This window comes from Trichechus manatus, unplaced genomic scaffold (genome assembly GCF_000243295.1).
Source record: "Trichechus manatus latirostris isolate Lorelei unplaced genomic scaffold, TriManLat1.0 scaffold00007, whole genome shotgun sequence".
Classification (NCBI taxonomy): domain Eukaryota; kingdom Metazoa; phylum Chordata; class Mammalia; order Sirenia; family Trichechidae; genus Trichechus; species Trichechus manatus.
Window position 1 is genome coordinate 24,332,879 of NW_004443943.1, and position 15,863 is coordinate 24,348,741.

At 52.7% G+C, this 15,863-nt stretch overlaps 3 protein-coding genes across 4 annotated transcripts in view; all 3 read left to right on the forward strand.

The window, feature by feature from the left end:
- The first annotated feature begins 676 nt into the window (after positions 1-676).
- On the forward strand, positions 677-10,288 carry ANKRD2 (ankyrin repeat domain 2). The gene is given in 10 exon segments (XM_023739008.1): positions 677-764; positions 767-858; positions 4,195-4,296; positions 5,085-5,246; positions 5,573-5,680; positions 7,304-7,402; positions 7,774-7,872; positions 8,953-9,051; positions 9,250-9,348; positions 10,139-10,288. Coding segments are annotated over 10 exon segments (1,083 nt in total). The 5' UTR covers positions 677-691.
- A 605-nt stretch (positions 10,289-10,893) lies between these two features.
- Positions 10,894-15,863, forward strand: part of HOGA1 (4-hydroxy-2-oxoglutarate aldolase 1) — a 20,911-nt gene continuing 15,941 nt past the window's right edge. The window contains exon 1 of one of the 2 annotated variants that reach the window (XM_004369997.1): positions 10,894-11,446. In XM_004369997.1, the coding sequence (XP_004370054.1) occupies positions 11,236-11,446 (211 nt within the window). In that variant the 5' untranslated portion in view covers positions 10,894-11,235. The remainder of the gene's footprint in view (positions 11,447-15,863) is intronic. The other variant, XM_004369998.1, reaches the window with a different exon arrangement.
- Positions 15,183-15,863, forward strand: part of CUNH10orf62 (chromosome unknown C10orf62 homolog) — a 987-nt gene continuing 306 nt past the window's right edge. The window contains exon 1 of the mRNA XM_023740553.1: positions 15,183-15,845. Within this exon, the coding sequence (XP_023596321.1) occupies positions 15,183-15,845 (663 nt within the window). The remainder of the gene's footprint in view (positions 15,846-15,863) is intronic.

Genomic DNA, 15,863 nt, shown 5'->3' on the forward strand with positions numbered 1-15,863 from the left:
CTGTGCTGCTAACTGAAAGGTCAGTGGTTCAAACCTGCCAATAGCTCTGGGAGTTAAAAGACCTGTTGATCTGCTCCTGTAAAGATTACAGCCTAGGAAACCCTATGGGGTCTACTCTGTCATATAGGGTTTCTATGAGTCAGAATCAGCAGCACACAATGAACATGCAGCCAGATGCAGAGATGCTCCACTAGGGGGCACTGTGGGACCCCAGAAACACCAACACCAGCTGCGGGCAGAGAGAGGCAGTTGCCCTTGCTCCCACACGCTGCTCTGGCACTCTGACCTGGCAAGGCAGAGTCTGGTCTTCCCCGGAACCAGCAGGGCCTGTCCACAAGACAGCCTGGGGTGCAGGCCTGCCTTGGGTCCTCACATTTGGCTTTCACGCCCCCTCACTGGCACTGGTTGGTCAGAGTTTTCAGGCACCCGGCCGGTGGCAGTGCCATCCCAGCCAGAGGCAGCCAGCGGGCCCCTTGTGCAGCCCAGAGGCCCTAGTTAAGGTCCAGCTGGGCCCCAACACACAAGACAGAGGCTGGACAGGCTCCTTCCTGCAGCCTCTGCTCTCGGGGCTCTGTACCCTCCTGTTGCAATAGGCCATGGGTGGTGGGGGCAGCTGTCCCTGCTTCCTGGGGCTACCCGGGGTGAAGGTGACAGGTGGGGGAGGCAGGTGGAGAATTGGGCTAGTGAGCTCATGGCAAAGGCACCCAGTCGGGCGGGGGTGGGTGCTCTGCCCTATAAAGCCCCCACAGCTCCGCAGCCCACAGAGAAGTTGGGGACGGCACCATGGCGGGCTCCGAGGCAGTGCAGAGGGCCACAGAGCTCATCGAGCAGCGGCTGGTGCAGGAGGAGGAGAATGAGGTGCCGGAAGGGGGTAGGGGCCCAAGGGGGGTCTGAGGAGACCCAGCTCTACTGCTGAGGGATAGGAGAGCTGGCTACTGTTCCTGCAGTGGGGAGGGAGCAGGTGTCCCCAAGAGCCTGGCTGCCCCCACTCCTGCTCCAGGGTGCTCTGACCGAGGGGTGGCGGATAATGAGGCTTCAGCCCCGAGAACTGAAGGACAGTGGCATGGGGGAGCCAGACTGGGCTCCCTAAGGACCTGCCCACCCACCTGCGCTGGGGAAGACAAGCTGGGCAGCATAGGGTGGAAAAGCTGGGGCACTGCTTGAGGACGTCAGGAAGCCTGGAATCAGAGATCTCTCAGCTGCTGTATGGGAAGCCAGAATGGGAGAAACTTCAGTGTTTTGGTCACTAAAGAAGAATACAGTTGGGGAATGAGGGAGGGGGTGCTGGAAAAAGGAGCATGGATTGTTCCCAGGATCACTGGCCCCAGTTTGGGGAGGGCTTTGGAGCCTGGGGCTCTGGGCAATTGTATTTTCCCTGGGGTGCTGGCTTGTCTTCTTTAAATTAATACTTGGCCTAGTATCTGCTTTGCCAGGGGTGCTGTGAAGAATGGGAGGATCAGCAAGGCCCAAAGCCTGCCTGCTTTCTACCAGCCCAGCATTTATCTTAACCAGCATTTGCCAGATGCAGAGTCAACCTAGAAACAAGGCCAAGTGGAGAAACAGTTAGACAGAGGTGTCAAATCAGAAGTGAAAGAGCACAAGGGTGGGAGAATCATCCCAACTGTGGGCTCTCAAGGACTGCTCTGTGGATAGGAGGGTATTTGAGCTGGGCCTTAAAGGATAGTACGTGGAGATCAGGAAGAGGCGGGCATTCAGGCTAAGGAAATGACAGCTGAGGTTCCAGGGAATGAAAGTGTGGCTAGAATGAAAAGTCGGGAGCTAAGTCTGGGAAGGGAGGCATGGACAAGCCAGAGAGGGCCATGTAAAAAGCATTTATTCTGTAGGCAGTACGGTGCCACTAAATGTTGCTGAGGGATGGAGAGTGGAGTCATCTGACCTGTTTCAGGAAGGCAGCTCTGACAGCCTTGAGAAAGACTTGTTGGAGAGGGAAAGACTGGTCCTAACAGAATGGGAGGGAGGAGATCGATTCATCTAGAGGGAGACTCCCTTCAAAAAAACGACAAATGGCTGAATGAGGGGCTGATGACGAAGAGGTAAGAATCAGGACTCCGGGGAGGAAGAGGGAGGACTGGGAAGGGAGGGCGAGTTTGTCTGGAAGGGCTTTGGTTGAGCCTGCTGGAATCCTGGCCGAGGCATCCCTGGCTCTCCAGGAATCCAGTGCATGCAGGCTGGTGGCGTCAGGCAGGTGAGTCATGTTGCCAGGCCATATCTGGAGTGCTGCCACAGGACACAGGACCTTCAACAAGGGGACACGAGCAGTCCTCATCCATTCATTCACCCAACAGATACAGCTGCAGGGCTCTTAAGGAGCTACAGCCCACAGAGTCGGCCTCCCACCCACTACCTATGGTGTGCCAGGCACTGGGCTAAGCATTTTGCAGTCATTCTCTCATTTAATCTGAACAACAATCTGTGAAGTAGGGGTGGGAGTTTTCTTTGGTCTTGTTTTAATAAATAGCATCCAATTCAATACATATTTATTGAGTACCTACTGTATGCCAGCCCATAAAGGCAAATCTGAAGTGAGGGGTTATAGAATCCAGGTAAGACATGGGTGGGTACTAGAGTCCCCAGTTGTTCCCACCAGGCCCCAGCCTACCAGGGCTCTGGGAGGAGAGCCTCTGCCCAGCCTGCCCCACTTGGGGAGAGGAAGAAGGTCCTGGAGGCCAGCCCAGGGCTGGAGCCCTGTTGTGGAGTGCTTACTGAGTTGGGTCATCACTGAGGACCTGGGGGTGGGCAGAGATGCTGAGCCTACCTGCCAGCATCCATTCACTTATCTACTCATTCATTTCACCAAACATTCGCTGAGCACCTACTGTGTATGAGGCTCTGGCATAGGTGCTGGGGATACCAAGATGATAAAGACACAAGTTCTGCCTCTCTAGATGCTCTGTGAGAGCCCCATTAGGGCCAGCCGGGGTCCCACATGCAGCAGTAGTCATAGCCCCAGGTCATTCTTTGTCCCTGGAAGAAGATGCACTGTTTCAGGTGGGGCCAGCATGGGAGAAGGCAGTGGATAGCCAAACACCAAAACCAAACTCGTTGCTGTTGAGTCTATTAAAACTCATAGCAACACTACAGGACAGAGTAGAACTGGCTCCTAGGGTTTCCAGAGAGTGGCTAGTGGATTCAAACTGCCAACCCTTTGTTTAACAGCTGAACGCTTAACCACGTGTCACCAAGGCTCCCAGTAGATAGCAGGACCTTCAAAATGAAGACCTGGGAAATCAGCTATACAAGCCACCCTGAAGGGTGTAACACCAGAGTTCAGTGAGAAATGAGAACGGCAGCTAAGCACTCAATAAAGCATGGCTATCCCTCCCCAGCTGCCATCTTGATTCAGCTCTCTCTAGGCATGGGCTCAGATCAATGCAAGCCACGCACAGGGACTCCAGAGATGGGGTGCCAGTAATTTACAAAGACCATTTCCTGTAGAGGAGAGAAGGCCACGAGGAAGTAGCCCAGGAAAATCAGAGCTACAGATGGACAGAGATTTGGAAGGAGTGTAACCTGTGTTACTACAATGAGAATAAGGTTAATGCCTAGAGGCTACTTCACCTGGAAAGCCAAGGCGCTTTTGCTCCAATTCCTCCCCTTCCCTTAGAGCAACAGCTTCTAAGCCTTAGGATTTCATGGATCAGTAAAATCAGAGAGAGAGAGAAAAAAAAATCGGTGGCTGACATAGACTTACCAGATTTTTATATTGCCAAGTAAGGTCATTTAAAAAACAACTATCACTTCTTATTACAATTATTTCATTAGGTGAATTTTTAATGCCAAAAAAAAGAACGTGATCTTAGTGTTTGAAAAAGTGAATATATTTAATTCCATGAAAACTCACTCTAGTTGCCCTTAATCTTGTTTAGGGCTGGGAACCCACCCACAACACAGTCAGTGGACAGGGAGGGGTTTGAGCGGGGGCTGGAGTTCAGACTGAGGTGGGGAGCTGTAGAACTTGTCCCATTTTGGGGTCCCCTCCAAGGGCCCTCAGGACCGGTCAGGAATGGGGTGGACAAAGGGCTCTGAGGTCACAGGAGGTTTGTGGGAGCATCAGGCCCAAGCTTGGCATCCCTGGGATTCCCCTGGAGTGGGTATAGGGGTTTGGGGGAAAGCTGCCTGTCTCCCCAACGGCTGCGGGCAGGTCCTGGGCACATCCTCTCCTTCACTCACCAGAAGCTCCGAGGAGCTGCCCACCAGAAGCTGCCCATGGACAAGCTGGTGTTAGAGGATGAGAAGCACCAAGGGGCTCAGAGTCAGGCATTACAAAAGGTCAAGGTAAGTGTGGGGAGAACCCAGTGTCTGTGCTCAGGGGACCAGCCAGGCAGTATGGCCTCACTACTCCTGGTGTGGTTCTGAGGCTTGTCAGAAATGCAGAATTGCGGGCTCCACTCACAACTATTGAGTCAGAACCTGCATGTTGAGAAGACTCCAGGGGATTCACGTGCCAGTGAAAATTTTGGAAGCCCTGAGTGATGGGACAGCCACACCGAAGGTCATGATGACCCGCTCAGGCCCAGGGAGACTGTGTGGGCAGACGAGGAGTATTTCCACCTTATTAAGAGAAAACAAGAGGTCCCAGCACAGTATGAAGAAGATGATTCCCTAGGACATGCCATAGGGGCTGGAGCCATAAACCAGACGCTCTGGGAGGAGAAAGCCCCCCCTACTTCTTACCTTTTCTGCTTCTATATCACTCCTATTTCTTATAGTAGTCATGTATTACTTTCAAGATCACACATACACACACAAATTATTTTTTTTAAAAAAAATGGAATTGCTGTGGAAAGCTGAGGATTCAGATGCTGTGCTGAAGACCTGGGCTAAGAAATGCCCTGGAGAGTCTCTCCATCTAATTCCCCACACTGTGTGCAGCCCTGAAGCGGGCAGCTCCACTCCTACTGCATGTCTGCACTGTGTCTCGTTGGCTTCTCCTAGTCCTGGGAAGGAGAGGTAGGCCAGGGTTTCTTCTCTCTTGAGAAGGCCTATCTGCTCCCTGCCAGGCTTAGCTCAGGGGCCAAGCCCCCACGCTTCTGTGTGGGAGTTGATGGGCCATCCCCACGCAGGGCCAAGAGCGAGTGCGCAAGACGTCCTTGGACCTACGGAGGGAGATTATCGATGTGGGGGGGATCCAGAACCTCATTGAACTGCGGAAAAAACGGAAGCAGAAGAAACGCGAAGCCCTGGCTGCCTCCCAGGAGCCACCTGCAGAGCCCGAGGAGGAGATCGTAAGGGTCCTGGGGCAGAGGCTTAAGGGGGGGGTGGGGGCGGGAGCAGAGTAACGGCCAGGCCGGGCACCTGCTCTGAGCACCTCTTGAGGTGGGGCACCAGTGAGCAGTTTCTGTTGGCCATCACAGTTTCCATCACCAGCTGCGAGAGACCATTCAGCAATTTAACACTAATTGCCCTAGGCCCTATTTTCCGTAGATGGGCCCCTGTCCTGGGGAGGACACCTGCATGGCTGGGCAGAGCCAGGGTGGGCCTGGGATCCCTGCAGGGGGGAGGAGAGGGAATGAGGTGGGCAGCCCTCACTGACTGGACTCATACCCTGCAGACTGGCCCCATAGATGCGGAGACATTCCTTAAAGCATCGGTGGAGGGGAAAATGAAGGTTATTGAGAAGTTCCTGGCTGATGGGGGTTCAGCTGACACCTGTGATCAGGTGATGCCACCACCCCGCCCATGCGCCTGCCTCTCTTTCAGAGTTGCCACCCCCTACCCCGCCCAGATCTGCTTTCAGCCATTTGTGGGCCTATTTGGGAGCAGTCATTGTGTTCTTTCAGGGGGGCCCCCTCAGAAGATTTGGGATGCCCCCTTCCTCACACAGGAATTTATCTAAATCCTTCTTAGACCCATTTCAACCTGAAACACCTCCAGAGTAACCAATGTCATTTGTTTATTTAGGGGAGGAAGAGGAATAGAATAAAATAAAAAAGAACCTGAGACCAGGAGATATGGATTCATATTCCATCTCTACCTGTCACTAGCTGTGTGACCTGAGGCTAGGCATGTCACCTCCCTGTGCCTCGGCTTCCTCCTCTGTAAAGTGGCCTACTTCCCTCAGAGGGTGTTATGGGGATCAAGTGGAATATTCGTACCTCGATAAGTATTTACTAAATGAATGGAAAAAGCCAGAAGGCACATGGTAGGATAGGATATTAGCAGCAGTGCTGGTGGTTCAGAGGTAGAATTCTTGCCTTCCATGCAGGACACTTGGGTTTGATTCCATCCACCCCAAGGCACCTCAGGCATAGCCACCACTTGTCTGTTGGCGGAGGCCTGTGTGTTGCTGTGACGCTGAACAGGTTTTAGCAGAGCTTCCAGACTAAGAGGACTGGGAGGAAAGGCCTGGTGATCTACTTTCCTAAAAAGTGTGAAAACCCTATGGATCACAATGGTCTGATCCTACTGTGCGTGGGGTCACCAGGAGTCAGGTACTGACTGGACAGCAGCTAACAACAGGATAAGATATTTTATTTTTGTGTCTCATGATATAATATTGTACCCCCTTTTGTTTTCTCTGAAACTACCTCTTTTCACCTTCACGGATGCTCTCTCGTTTCCATATCCTGGGGTTAAACAACTTGATGGTCACCTACTTTCAGTCTGCATTTTTCTAGGCTTTGACCAAGTGTTCTTTCCATTCTTTAGACTCAGGAGACTTCACCCTTTTGGTCTGTCCAAGCATTGGGCCAGGTGCTAGGAGTACAAAAAAGAAAAAGACTTGGGTTGAGAGTAGGGAGAGACTGGCACATAACCATATAATTAGAATAAGGAAAGATAAGCGCTGTGGGCCGAGTGTTTCACGAGTCCACGGGAGAAAGGGGGCTGCATTGGGAAGGCCCTGCTAGACACACAGGCGAAAGAGAATCGAGCAAGATTCGGCCTGCCCTCAGAGCCAGAATCTGTCTGGGCCTAGGACAGCTCTGGCCTAGAGGTTTCAATGAGATGATGGCATTTGAGCTGCATCTTAAAGGAGTAGCAGGAATTCATCAAGCAAGAAAGGAGTGAGGGCAACACCGGCATTCCAGGCAGAGCAAGAAACCTCTGCAAAGGCATGGCTTGATGTGCTTGAGGGACAGTGAGACTGTCAGAGTCCTCAGGGCAGAAGAGGGCTCCAAGTCTGCTCTGGATAGAGCATGAAGGAGCTGGCAGAACATGGCAGACATGGGGATCCAGCGAGGGGTCAGAATTGAGCTGGGGTAAGGCCTGGGCCTTGACTCAGGTGGGAGGTAGGTGCAGGCCTGGGGCAGAGGCCAGGTCCTGATAATCTCTCTGGGGGCAGTTCCGCAGGACAGCACTGCACAGAGCCTCCTTGGAAGGACACATGGAAATCCTGGAGAAGCTTCTGGAGAGTGGGGCCACTGTGGACTTCCAGGACCGGGTGAGCAAGAGAGGCAGGTATTGGGTGGGAGGCAGGAGGTGGGTCCAGCACCAATAGCCCCTCTCCCTACAAACCTGTGCCAAGCTGGGACACAAACAGGCTGCCTCAGGGGCAGGCCCCAACTCTAGCGGGTCGTGTGAATTTGGACAAGCCCCATCTCTTCCCTACACCCTCTCTGCATGACTGGTTTGGACTAGCTAAGCCCTGAGGTTTCTTCTGCTCTGCTTGGCCCATTGCCTATGCACAGGGGTACCTCTGTCCTTCTCTGTGCCTTACCTGGGACACTTCCTGCCCTCTTTGTGGGATCCCTTTCCCCCCAGGACACTTTATTCTCTACAGCTCTGCTATTAGGTCTCATCCTTCCCTTCTAGCTGGACTGCACAGCTATGCATTGGGCCTGCCGTGGGGGCCACTTGGAAGTAGTGAAACTCCTGCAAAGCCGGGGAGCAAACGCCGATGTGAGGGATAAGGTGAGGCAAAAATGCTCACAGGTATTGGGGTGGCTGTGTGTCTGGGGAGGCAGAGGGCAGAAAAGCACAGGGGGCAGGAAGATGGTGAGCTAGTCTGGTTTCTACAATGGCTGAAAAGCAAGGAAGCTAAGGCAGTGTCCTGCTTGGCCCATCATCCTAGGGGTGGGTCCCTGCCATCATCTGCAGCCTTTGGGGGAGCACCATCTGGGGGTTGGGCGGGAAGAGGAGAGATAGGGAAGAAGAGATCATTATCTTGGCTTTGGGGCTGTTCAAAAGACGTAGAATTTGTTCATCCATGAAATCCATCATTCTTTTGTCTATTCATCCATCCATCATCCATTTGTCTATTCATTAATCTATTCATTGGTTCACTTATTTATTAATCCACTATTCTTCTATTCGTTCATTCCTTCATGTATAATCTTGGACAAGTGACTTAGCCTCTGAGTCTCTGTTCCTCATCTGCAAAACGGAAAAGATAATATCTATATTGCAGAGTTCTCAGGTAGATTAGATGGAAAATGTATGTAAATAAATAATTTAATTCATTCAATATACAACGACAAAGTTTTGTGAGTTTTCGCCATGCCCATCAAATAATCATCTCTCAATAAATGGCATCTATTATAATAAAGGAGTCCTGGTGACACAGTGGTTAAGAGCTCAGGCTGCTAACCAAAAGGTTGGGAGTTCGAATCCACCAGCCACTCCTTGGAAACCCTATGGGGCAGTTCTGCTCTGTCCAGTAGGGTCACTATGAGTCAGAATGGACTCAATGGCAACAGGTTTGGTTTTGGTTTTTGGTTGTAATAAAAGAAGTGCAGAGGCATGAGCGGTCACTTGCAACAAGGTGAGAGGGAGATCATAGAAGGCTTCCCAGTGGACATAGCATTTGATAAGTTGGAGTTAAACCATTGGATACAATGAGTGGAAAATTGTACCACTTCCCTGCGCCTTCAGGGCTCAGGCCTTAGCAATAGGACTTGGGGGAGGGATTAGCCTGGAGTTAGGATGGCCCCCCTAGGGGCACTCCAGTTCAGGCCCCCCACCCCCAGCAGTTTCTGCTTACTTCTCTCCCAGCTGCTAAGCACCCCTCTGCACGTGGCAGTCCGGACGGGGCACGTGGAGATCGTGGAACACTTTTTATCCCTGGGCCTGGACATCAATGCCAAAGACAGAGTGAGTGCCCAGCTGTCCTCCTGCCCAGCCCCACCATGGGGGTGTGGGCCCCCCTAAGGCTCCCACATGTGAGTGGGCCTTCCCTCTCAGGTCCTCAGAACTGTCTGGCTCTTGAGCAGGGGCTCTAGCCCACCTCCCGTCACCCTGCTCCTGTCCTGCTGCCTATATGGGCCATGCTGAGTGCCATACTGGCTCTAGGAAGGGGACAGTGCCCTGCATGATGCTGTGAGGCTCAACCGCTACAAAATCATCAAACTGCTGCTTCTACACGGGGCTGACATGATGACCAAGAACCTGGTAAGTTGGCTTCCTCCCAGATTCAGTAATCAGTGTGCACTGCTCATCCAGGACCCAGAGGAAACTTAAGGGTCTAGCAAGACTCAGCTGGCCCTCGGAGCACTCTCACAGGGGACGGGGTCTTTCTGGGCCCCAGGGAAGCCTAACCTAAGGATAGATATCATTGGCTCTGGCCTGTCACCGCAATACCAGAAAAGTAAGGTCCTCTTCCAACCACCCACCTTCCCATTCTCTCTGCCTATCTACGTCCAGAGTGCTAATACAGAGAAACAGCCAGTAGGGGCAGTAAGAGGACATCCCAAAGGCCCCCATATAGACCAACGGGGTTCCTAATATCTGCCCAGGGTGACCAAGATCTTGCACGGACGGAGCTGGAAGGAACCTAAGCACTTAGTTGGCACAACCATTTCTAGCACTTCATGTGGATTCCTAGCGGTCCTTGAGTTCCCTTAGGATCCTATGTCCCCTTGTTCAGTGTCTTCATTGGGGTCCCTCTGCTCAAGAAAAAGCAGGAAGATATGGGGGAGGTTTCTCAACCTTGGCACTACTGACATTTTGGGCAGGATAATTCTGTGTTGTAGGGGAACTATCCTGTGCCTTGTAGGCTGTTTAGAGGATCCCTGTCCTCCACCTACCAGATGCCAGTAGTACCTACCCACCCCGAGATGTGACAAGCAAAAATGTCTCCAGATGTTGTCAATCACCCCTGGTTGAGAACCTCTGGTGTAGAGGAGGCCATCTCCTGGCACAGACTCTGAACAGAGAATCGATCTCTTCTTGGCTCCCACAGGCAGGAAAGACCCCCACGGACCTAGTGCAGCTGTGGCAGGCTGACACCCGGAACGCCCTGGAGCACCCTGAGCAGAAGTTGGAGCAGAATGGACTGGAGGGTCCCACCAAGAGTGGGCGGGAGACCCCCCAGCCTGTGCCAGCGCAGTAAACGCCTATGCCAGCCCATCCCCTGCGTGCAGGCAGACTGTCACGGTGCCCAGAGCCAGCCCAGAACTAACTCTGAGGGCTCAGCCGTTCCACTGCGGAAGTGGTACTTCTTCTTTGACCCGAGAGCACCCAGCAAGCTACTGCAATAAAAAAAAACTCGTTTTTACTGTTTGTGACATTTGTTTCCATTTGTGTCAGAAATATTTAGGAATGCAGGAAGAATGGGGGCAAGGGTGGGCTGCGGGGAGAGGAAGACTTGGAGATGTTGGCTTTCCTGAGCCAGCGCTGCCGCCTCTGCTGCGGTCTCTTCTCCTCGCTCCTTCCTTGCCCCCCTGTTTTCCCAATTCCCATGGCCAAGTTGGCCCCTGCGCGGATCAACTTCTCTATGTGCTCAGCCTGGGCGCCCCTCCTGGTGATCGCTGTCCCTGGGGCCATGTGTGGCCAACACAGGCCTGTCGCAAGAACCATGACAGGAAGAGCCTGGCAAGGGAGAAGGGGCGGGGCGGCCCTTCACAGGCAGCTTCTGGCCCAGCTCCCTCTCCGGCAGGGCAGAGCCTGCTCAGCCAATGGGCTCCAGCCGCAGAACTGCCGAGCGGAAGTCCAGCAGGGCTCCTGGATTTGGGCTGGGAATGCGGGAGAAGGGGCCCAGACCCAGCTGAAGACACCTTTTCATGTTGGGACCCCAAGAGCCAGCCCTCCATCTGGCCAGAGGAACACTGGGTTGTGGCATTTCTCCAGCTGCTCCCCGGGGGTTGAGAGGAACCCTCGCCTCTGGCCTTGCCTCTGACCCCAGTGGGGGGTGCTCAGCCCAGGCCTGCCCCAGCGTTCAAGAGTCAGGGGCAGTAAATCTTTAACTTGACACATTGATCATTAACAGGGTAGGAAGGAGTCCAAGCTCAGCCTCACTTTGAGGGCAGAGACCAGCTGGGCCTAGGGCCTCCTGCAGAGATGCTGGTCCCCCGAGTCTGGTCCTCTGTGAGGCAAGGGCTGAGTAGAGGCTTGTCCAGGAACGTGGGTGGGTGGGCGTCAGGGGAGGGGAGGAAGGTGGACATTGCAGGCATCTACCCCCCAGTGACCACCCCCTTCACTGCCACTGCAGAGGTGGACTATGGGAAACTGAAGGAGAATCTGCACAAACTGGGCACCTTCCCCTTCAAAGGTAAGTGGGACCTGTCTGCTGTGGGCAGCAGGGGAGATTTTAATGACCAGGTGCTCCTCAGCCAGAGACCATGGGGAGGTACATATGCTCCCTGGTTTCTCACGGCTTTTCAGGCAGCTTGGGGTCGTTTTATTATGGGAGAGGAACAGGGGGCACTGGTGGAAACCTTCCTGCTGGCCTGTGACCTTAGACTGAACTTTGCTGTCTCAGTTTCCCCAGCTGTAAACTACTAAAGTGCCTTCTTAGCACTTTATTGTGGGGATCAAACTAAAGAACAAGTGTGAAAGTCTTTGTCGACCAGGCCTCTGTGCAGATGTGAGGGCATCGGTGTTCCTGCGTGGCAGCTGGCCAGCAGCCTCACTTTCCTCCAGGCCCCGTGTGCTGTCTTCTGGGCGAAGCCTCCTTTGGCAGAATTAGTTCTGCCTGTTCTGGCTCCTGCACCAGGGCTGTCTGATTCATTCCCTCCTTTTACACATGGATATCCCCCTCTCTGAGGTCAGGGGCCAGATCACATTTGTGACACGCAACAGCCAACAGAGACACGGGCACAATACATGAAGGTAGAAGAAATGGTGAATTCTGTCCGTCCTACCCTGTTTGTCCTCCTCAGTCACCCATGACAATCCCCTGAGGGAGTACTGTCAATAGCCCCATTTCACAGATGGGAATCTGAGGCTCAGAGGGATGTGGTCACTTGCCCAAGGTCGCTCAGCTCATACATAGCTGAGCTGGGATTTGAACCCAGGTCTGACTGCACAGCCCATGTTGCTTCACTCCACTGCGCTGACTCTCATTACACGTGCTGAGTTGCTAGACCAGACTACTGAGGCCCTTTCAATAAAAAGAGTCTGGTTGGCATCAGCTTTGGGAGTGGAGTGGCTTAGGCCAAGTCAGCATAGTGTAGCAATTAAGAACATGGACTCTGGATTCAAATCACAGCTCTGCCTGACTTAGCTGTGGGAAGATCTTTCTAAACCTCAGTTTCCCCATCTGACACATAGGAGTAACGATGCCCATGTCATAGAATGGCTGGAAGGGAAAAAAAAAAGAGAATGCAAGTGAAAGCACAGTGTAAATTGTGAAGAATGATGCACGTTAAAACCGGTGGCCGCGGAGTCATTTCTGACTTGTGACCCCATGAGTGTCAGAGTAGAACTGTGCTCCATAGGGTTTTCAATGGCTGATTTTTCAAAAGTAGATCACCAGGCCTTTCTTCCAAGATGCCTCTGGGTGGACTTGAACATCCAACCTTTTAGTTTATTAATTAATTCCAGTGAAAATAGTTACTAAAATGACAGTACGGTTGGGCATTGTGGGCAAAGCTGCTTTGTGACTGTGACAGCTGGCCTGGCTGAGACCCCATTCATATCTCAGCAGTGTAGTGATGTGACCCTTTCCTAGGGGACCGTGAAGGCCCTGTGGACACCCACACTGAACAGGGACACAAACTCTCAACCAATTCTACTGGGGCTCAGCTCATGAGGGCCTGAAGGTTTGGGCTGAGGCCTGGTTCTCTGGAAGCAAAGTGAGAAGCTCCTTGAATCTCTGAGAGAAGAGAAGTCTACTTCAGCTTCAAGGGCACCCTAGCATGGGGGTGGTAGGGTGGACTTTGTAGCCAGTGTCTGCTTGCCACCCAGAGGCTCCATGGAGACCCTCCTTCCCTCCCACCCATGCTGGCATAGGGATGCCCCAGGAGCACAGGCTGCAGTGGATCTGGCAGCCCCGGGGCACATGAGCCCACTAGACTGTCTCCCTCGCAACAGGTACAGCCTCCTACTCCCACTTCCTCTCTCACCCACACACCAGAGAGCCAGTGGCTGTGCTAGAAAGAGCCCAGCATCTGCAGTTAGAAGACCTGGGTAAGAATGCTGGTTCTGCCAGTGACAGTGACCTTGGAAAACTCACTTAACCTCTCTAATTTTAAAATGGGAACTGAGTCTTCATGTTCCTGGCCACAGGGTTCTATGTACTCCTTCCAAGGAGCTCAAGCATGGAGCAATGGCACAGGGAACATAAAGCCATAGGATCCTGTCACTGCTCCCAAGACACAGCCAGAATGCCCTAGAAGGGATCAGAGAATAACTTTAGCTCTAAAATCTGTGTTTGTCTTGCCCTATCCTGGCTGCTGGGGTAGGCTTTGCAGCCCTACACTCAGGGTCAGTGGAGGGAACCATTACATAGCACACAGCAAGGGCCTCCAGCAACAAGTTAAAGATCCTCCAAAGAGGAGGCGGAAACCTGCCCTTGATGAATCAGTGAACAGTTAGAGATTCTTCTGGAGGGTATTGCCTGAAACTGTGTAACTATTTTTTTTCTTTTAGCATTGTTAATTTGTACTGATTATTTGAAAAAAGAGTTTTCTTTTAAAATAAAAGTTATAACCAGAGATAAGAGGGAGGGAAGCGTTGTTGTAGGAGGGCCATTTGACTCTGAACTCACACTCACAAACAACCTCAGAGATAGATTTTGAGTTGTTATTTCCAAATGAGGACAACCCAGAGCTACTCTGGCAGGACTTGGGGAGGATACGTTCCCCGTAACACTTTGAAACTTGTGTCTTATTGCCTCAATATGGAGAGTGCACTGTAGTATCTTGTGATAAGATAGAATATTTTTATGTATTTTAAAATCATTACTTTGCTAAATGAGATATTCTTGTTAAAATGTCACAGTTTTTACAACCATATTTTGGCATTTCTTCTTTTTTTTATTAATATACTAGATGCTTCTAGGGGAAAAACAAAATAGTACTAGGTCAAGGTCTGTCTCTTCCCCAAGAGGCCCTGCATACAACTCAGGATTGTAAGCCACACTCTCAGTTTTCTGCACCTTCAGAAAGCCATCTGGTCCCCCTACTCCAACCTCATCCATGCCCATTTACCTAGGGCAAATTCTGGGTTTGAATCATTAAGGCACAAGGTAGCAGCCCCCACCCTGGAATGGCCCCAGAGATCTGGGACCCAGTGAAACCCTGTCCTATCTGCTTTCCCAGCCCACTGCTGTTTCCCCTTCAATTGTGACCTCATGTTATTCCAGAATGAACTCCTTCCTGGGGCCCTTTTTCTCCTGGACTCTGCCTCGGATTGTGGCAGGGGGCTATGAGTGGGAATGGAATGCACTGAGCTGGCAGCAGAGGGGGGCCTGGGTTGGAGGGAGACACTTGGCTCAGGTGGCCAAGAATGGATACCAGCCCAGCCAAGGGGGTCCTTGTGCCATGGCCAGCCTGACCCAGCAGGCTTTTCCTCTTAGGGGCCACCAGGTGGGGGGGGGAGAAGCTAAAGACTAGAAGGTAAGAAGGATTAAATTGCAAAATGGGTCACAAAGCAGAAGGCAGAAGAGACTCAGATTTGGGGAAGCTGCCTTTCCACTGACCTTGGGGACAGCTGTCAGGGTGGGAGACAAAGACCCAACCCTCATGCAATACCTGCCAGGCAGGACATGAGGGATGCTGGCCTCTCCCCACCCTACCCCCATAACCGCCTTCCTCACAATGGGCTTCATTGCTGCGATGGGAGGGGCCACCTAGGGAGGGCACAGCAGGGGGCCTGCCTGCCAGACAGCCCTGGGGAGCCTGCCTTTCAAGCATGAGCCAGACCACCCAGGCTCCCCCACTCCCAGTGTGCTCCTAGCTCTTCCTGCCTGGCCTGAGGTCCTGGAGACCTTCTTGGAGCTCGCCCAGCAACCATCATGCAAGGTGGTGCTGGTGGCTGCCCTCTTGCTAGGAGGCGGAAGCCTCATGCTGTGGATTCAGAGGAAGAGGAGAAGGAAGACCACTGCTGAGTCTGTAGAAGATGACTCTGAGGCACCAGAATCCCACAAAGCAAAGAAAGAGGACTGGATCAAATCTCACTTTAGCTGTCTTTCTGATGAGAAGCTGGATGCCAGCAGCCATGCCGCCACCACAACTCCCCAGCCGGAGAGTGGGAGTGGGGAGGCAAGCACCAGGATCCACGTGGAAACCTTCACCACTAGGCATGGAGAGGGAGGCACTGCTCTCCGGCGGGAATCCTTCACCAGCAAGCAGCGGACATCAGGGTCCTCCGTGATCAAAGAGACCCACAAGGAGTCCAGGAAATCCTCATCCACGGATGAGGCCACCTGGGCTGCAGTGGCTGCCTGCACCAAGGAGATTGACTGCAAGGGGCGGCACCTGGCAAACTCCATGCTCCAGCGAGCCACAGCTTGTCAGCTCTCAGGCCACCTGGAATCGAAAGACATCAACCAGGAGGAGCTGAAGGCCCTGGAGGAGGTGGAGATGAAGCTGAAAGGGAGTTTCCTTATCCAGCAGGAGAACACCATAGCTGGCATGAACCACACTCACACCTTCCAGGGCCACGGTCACTACAGCCACCAGAGCCACCAGGCTCATCCAGGTCACCAGAGCCATCAGGCTCATCCAGCTCACCAGAGCCATCAG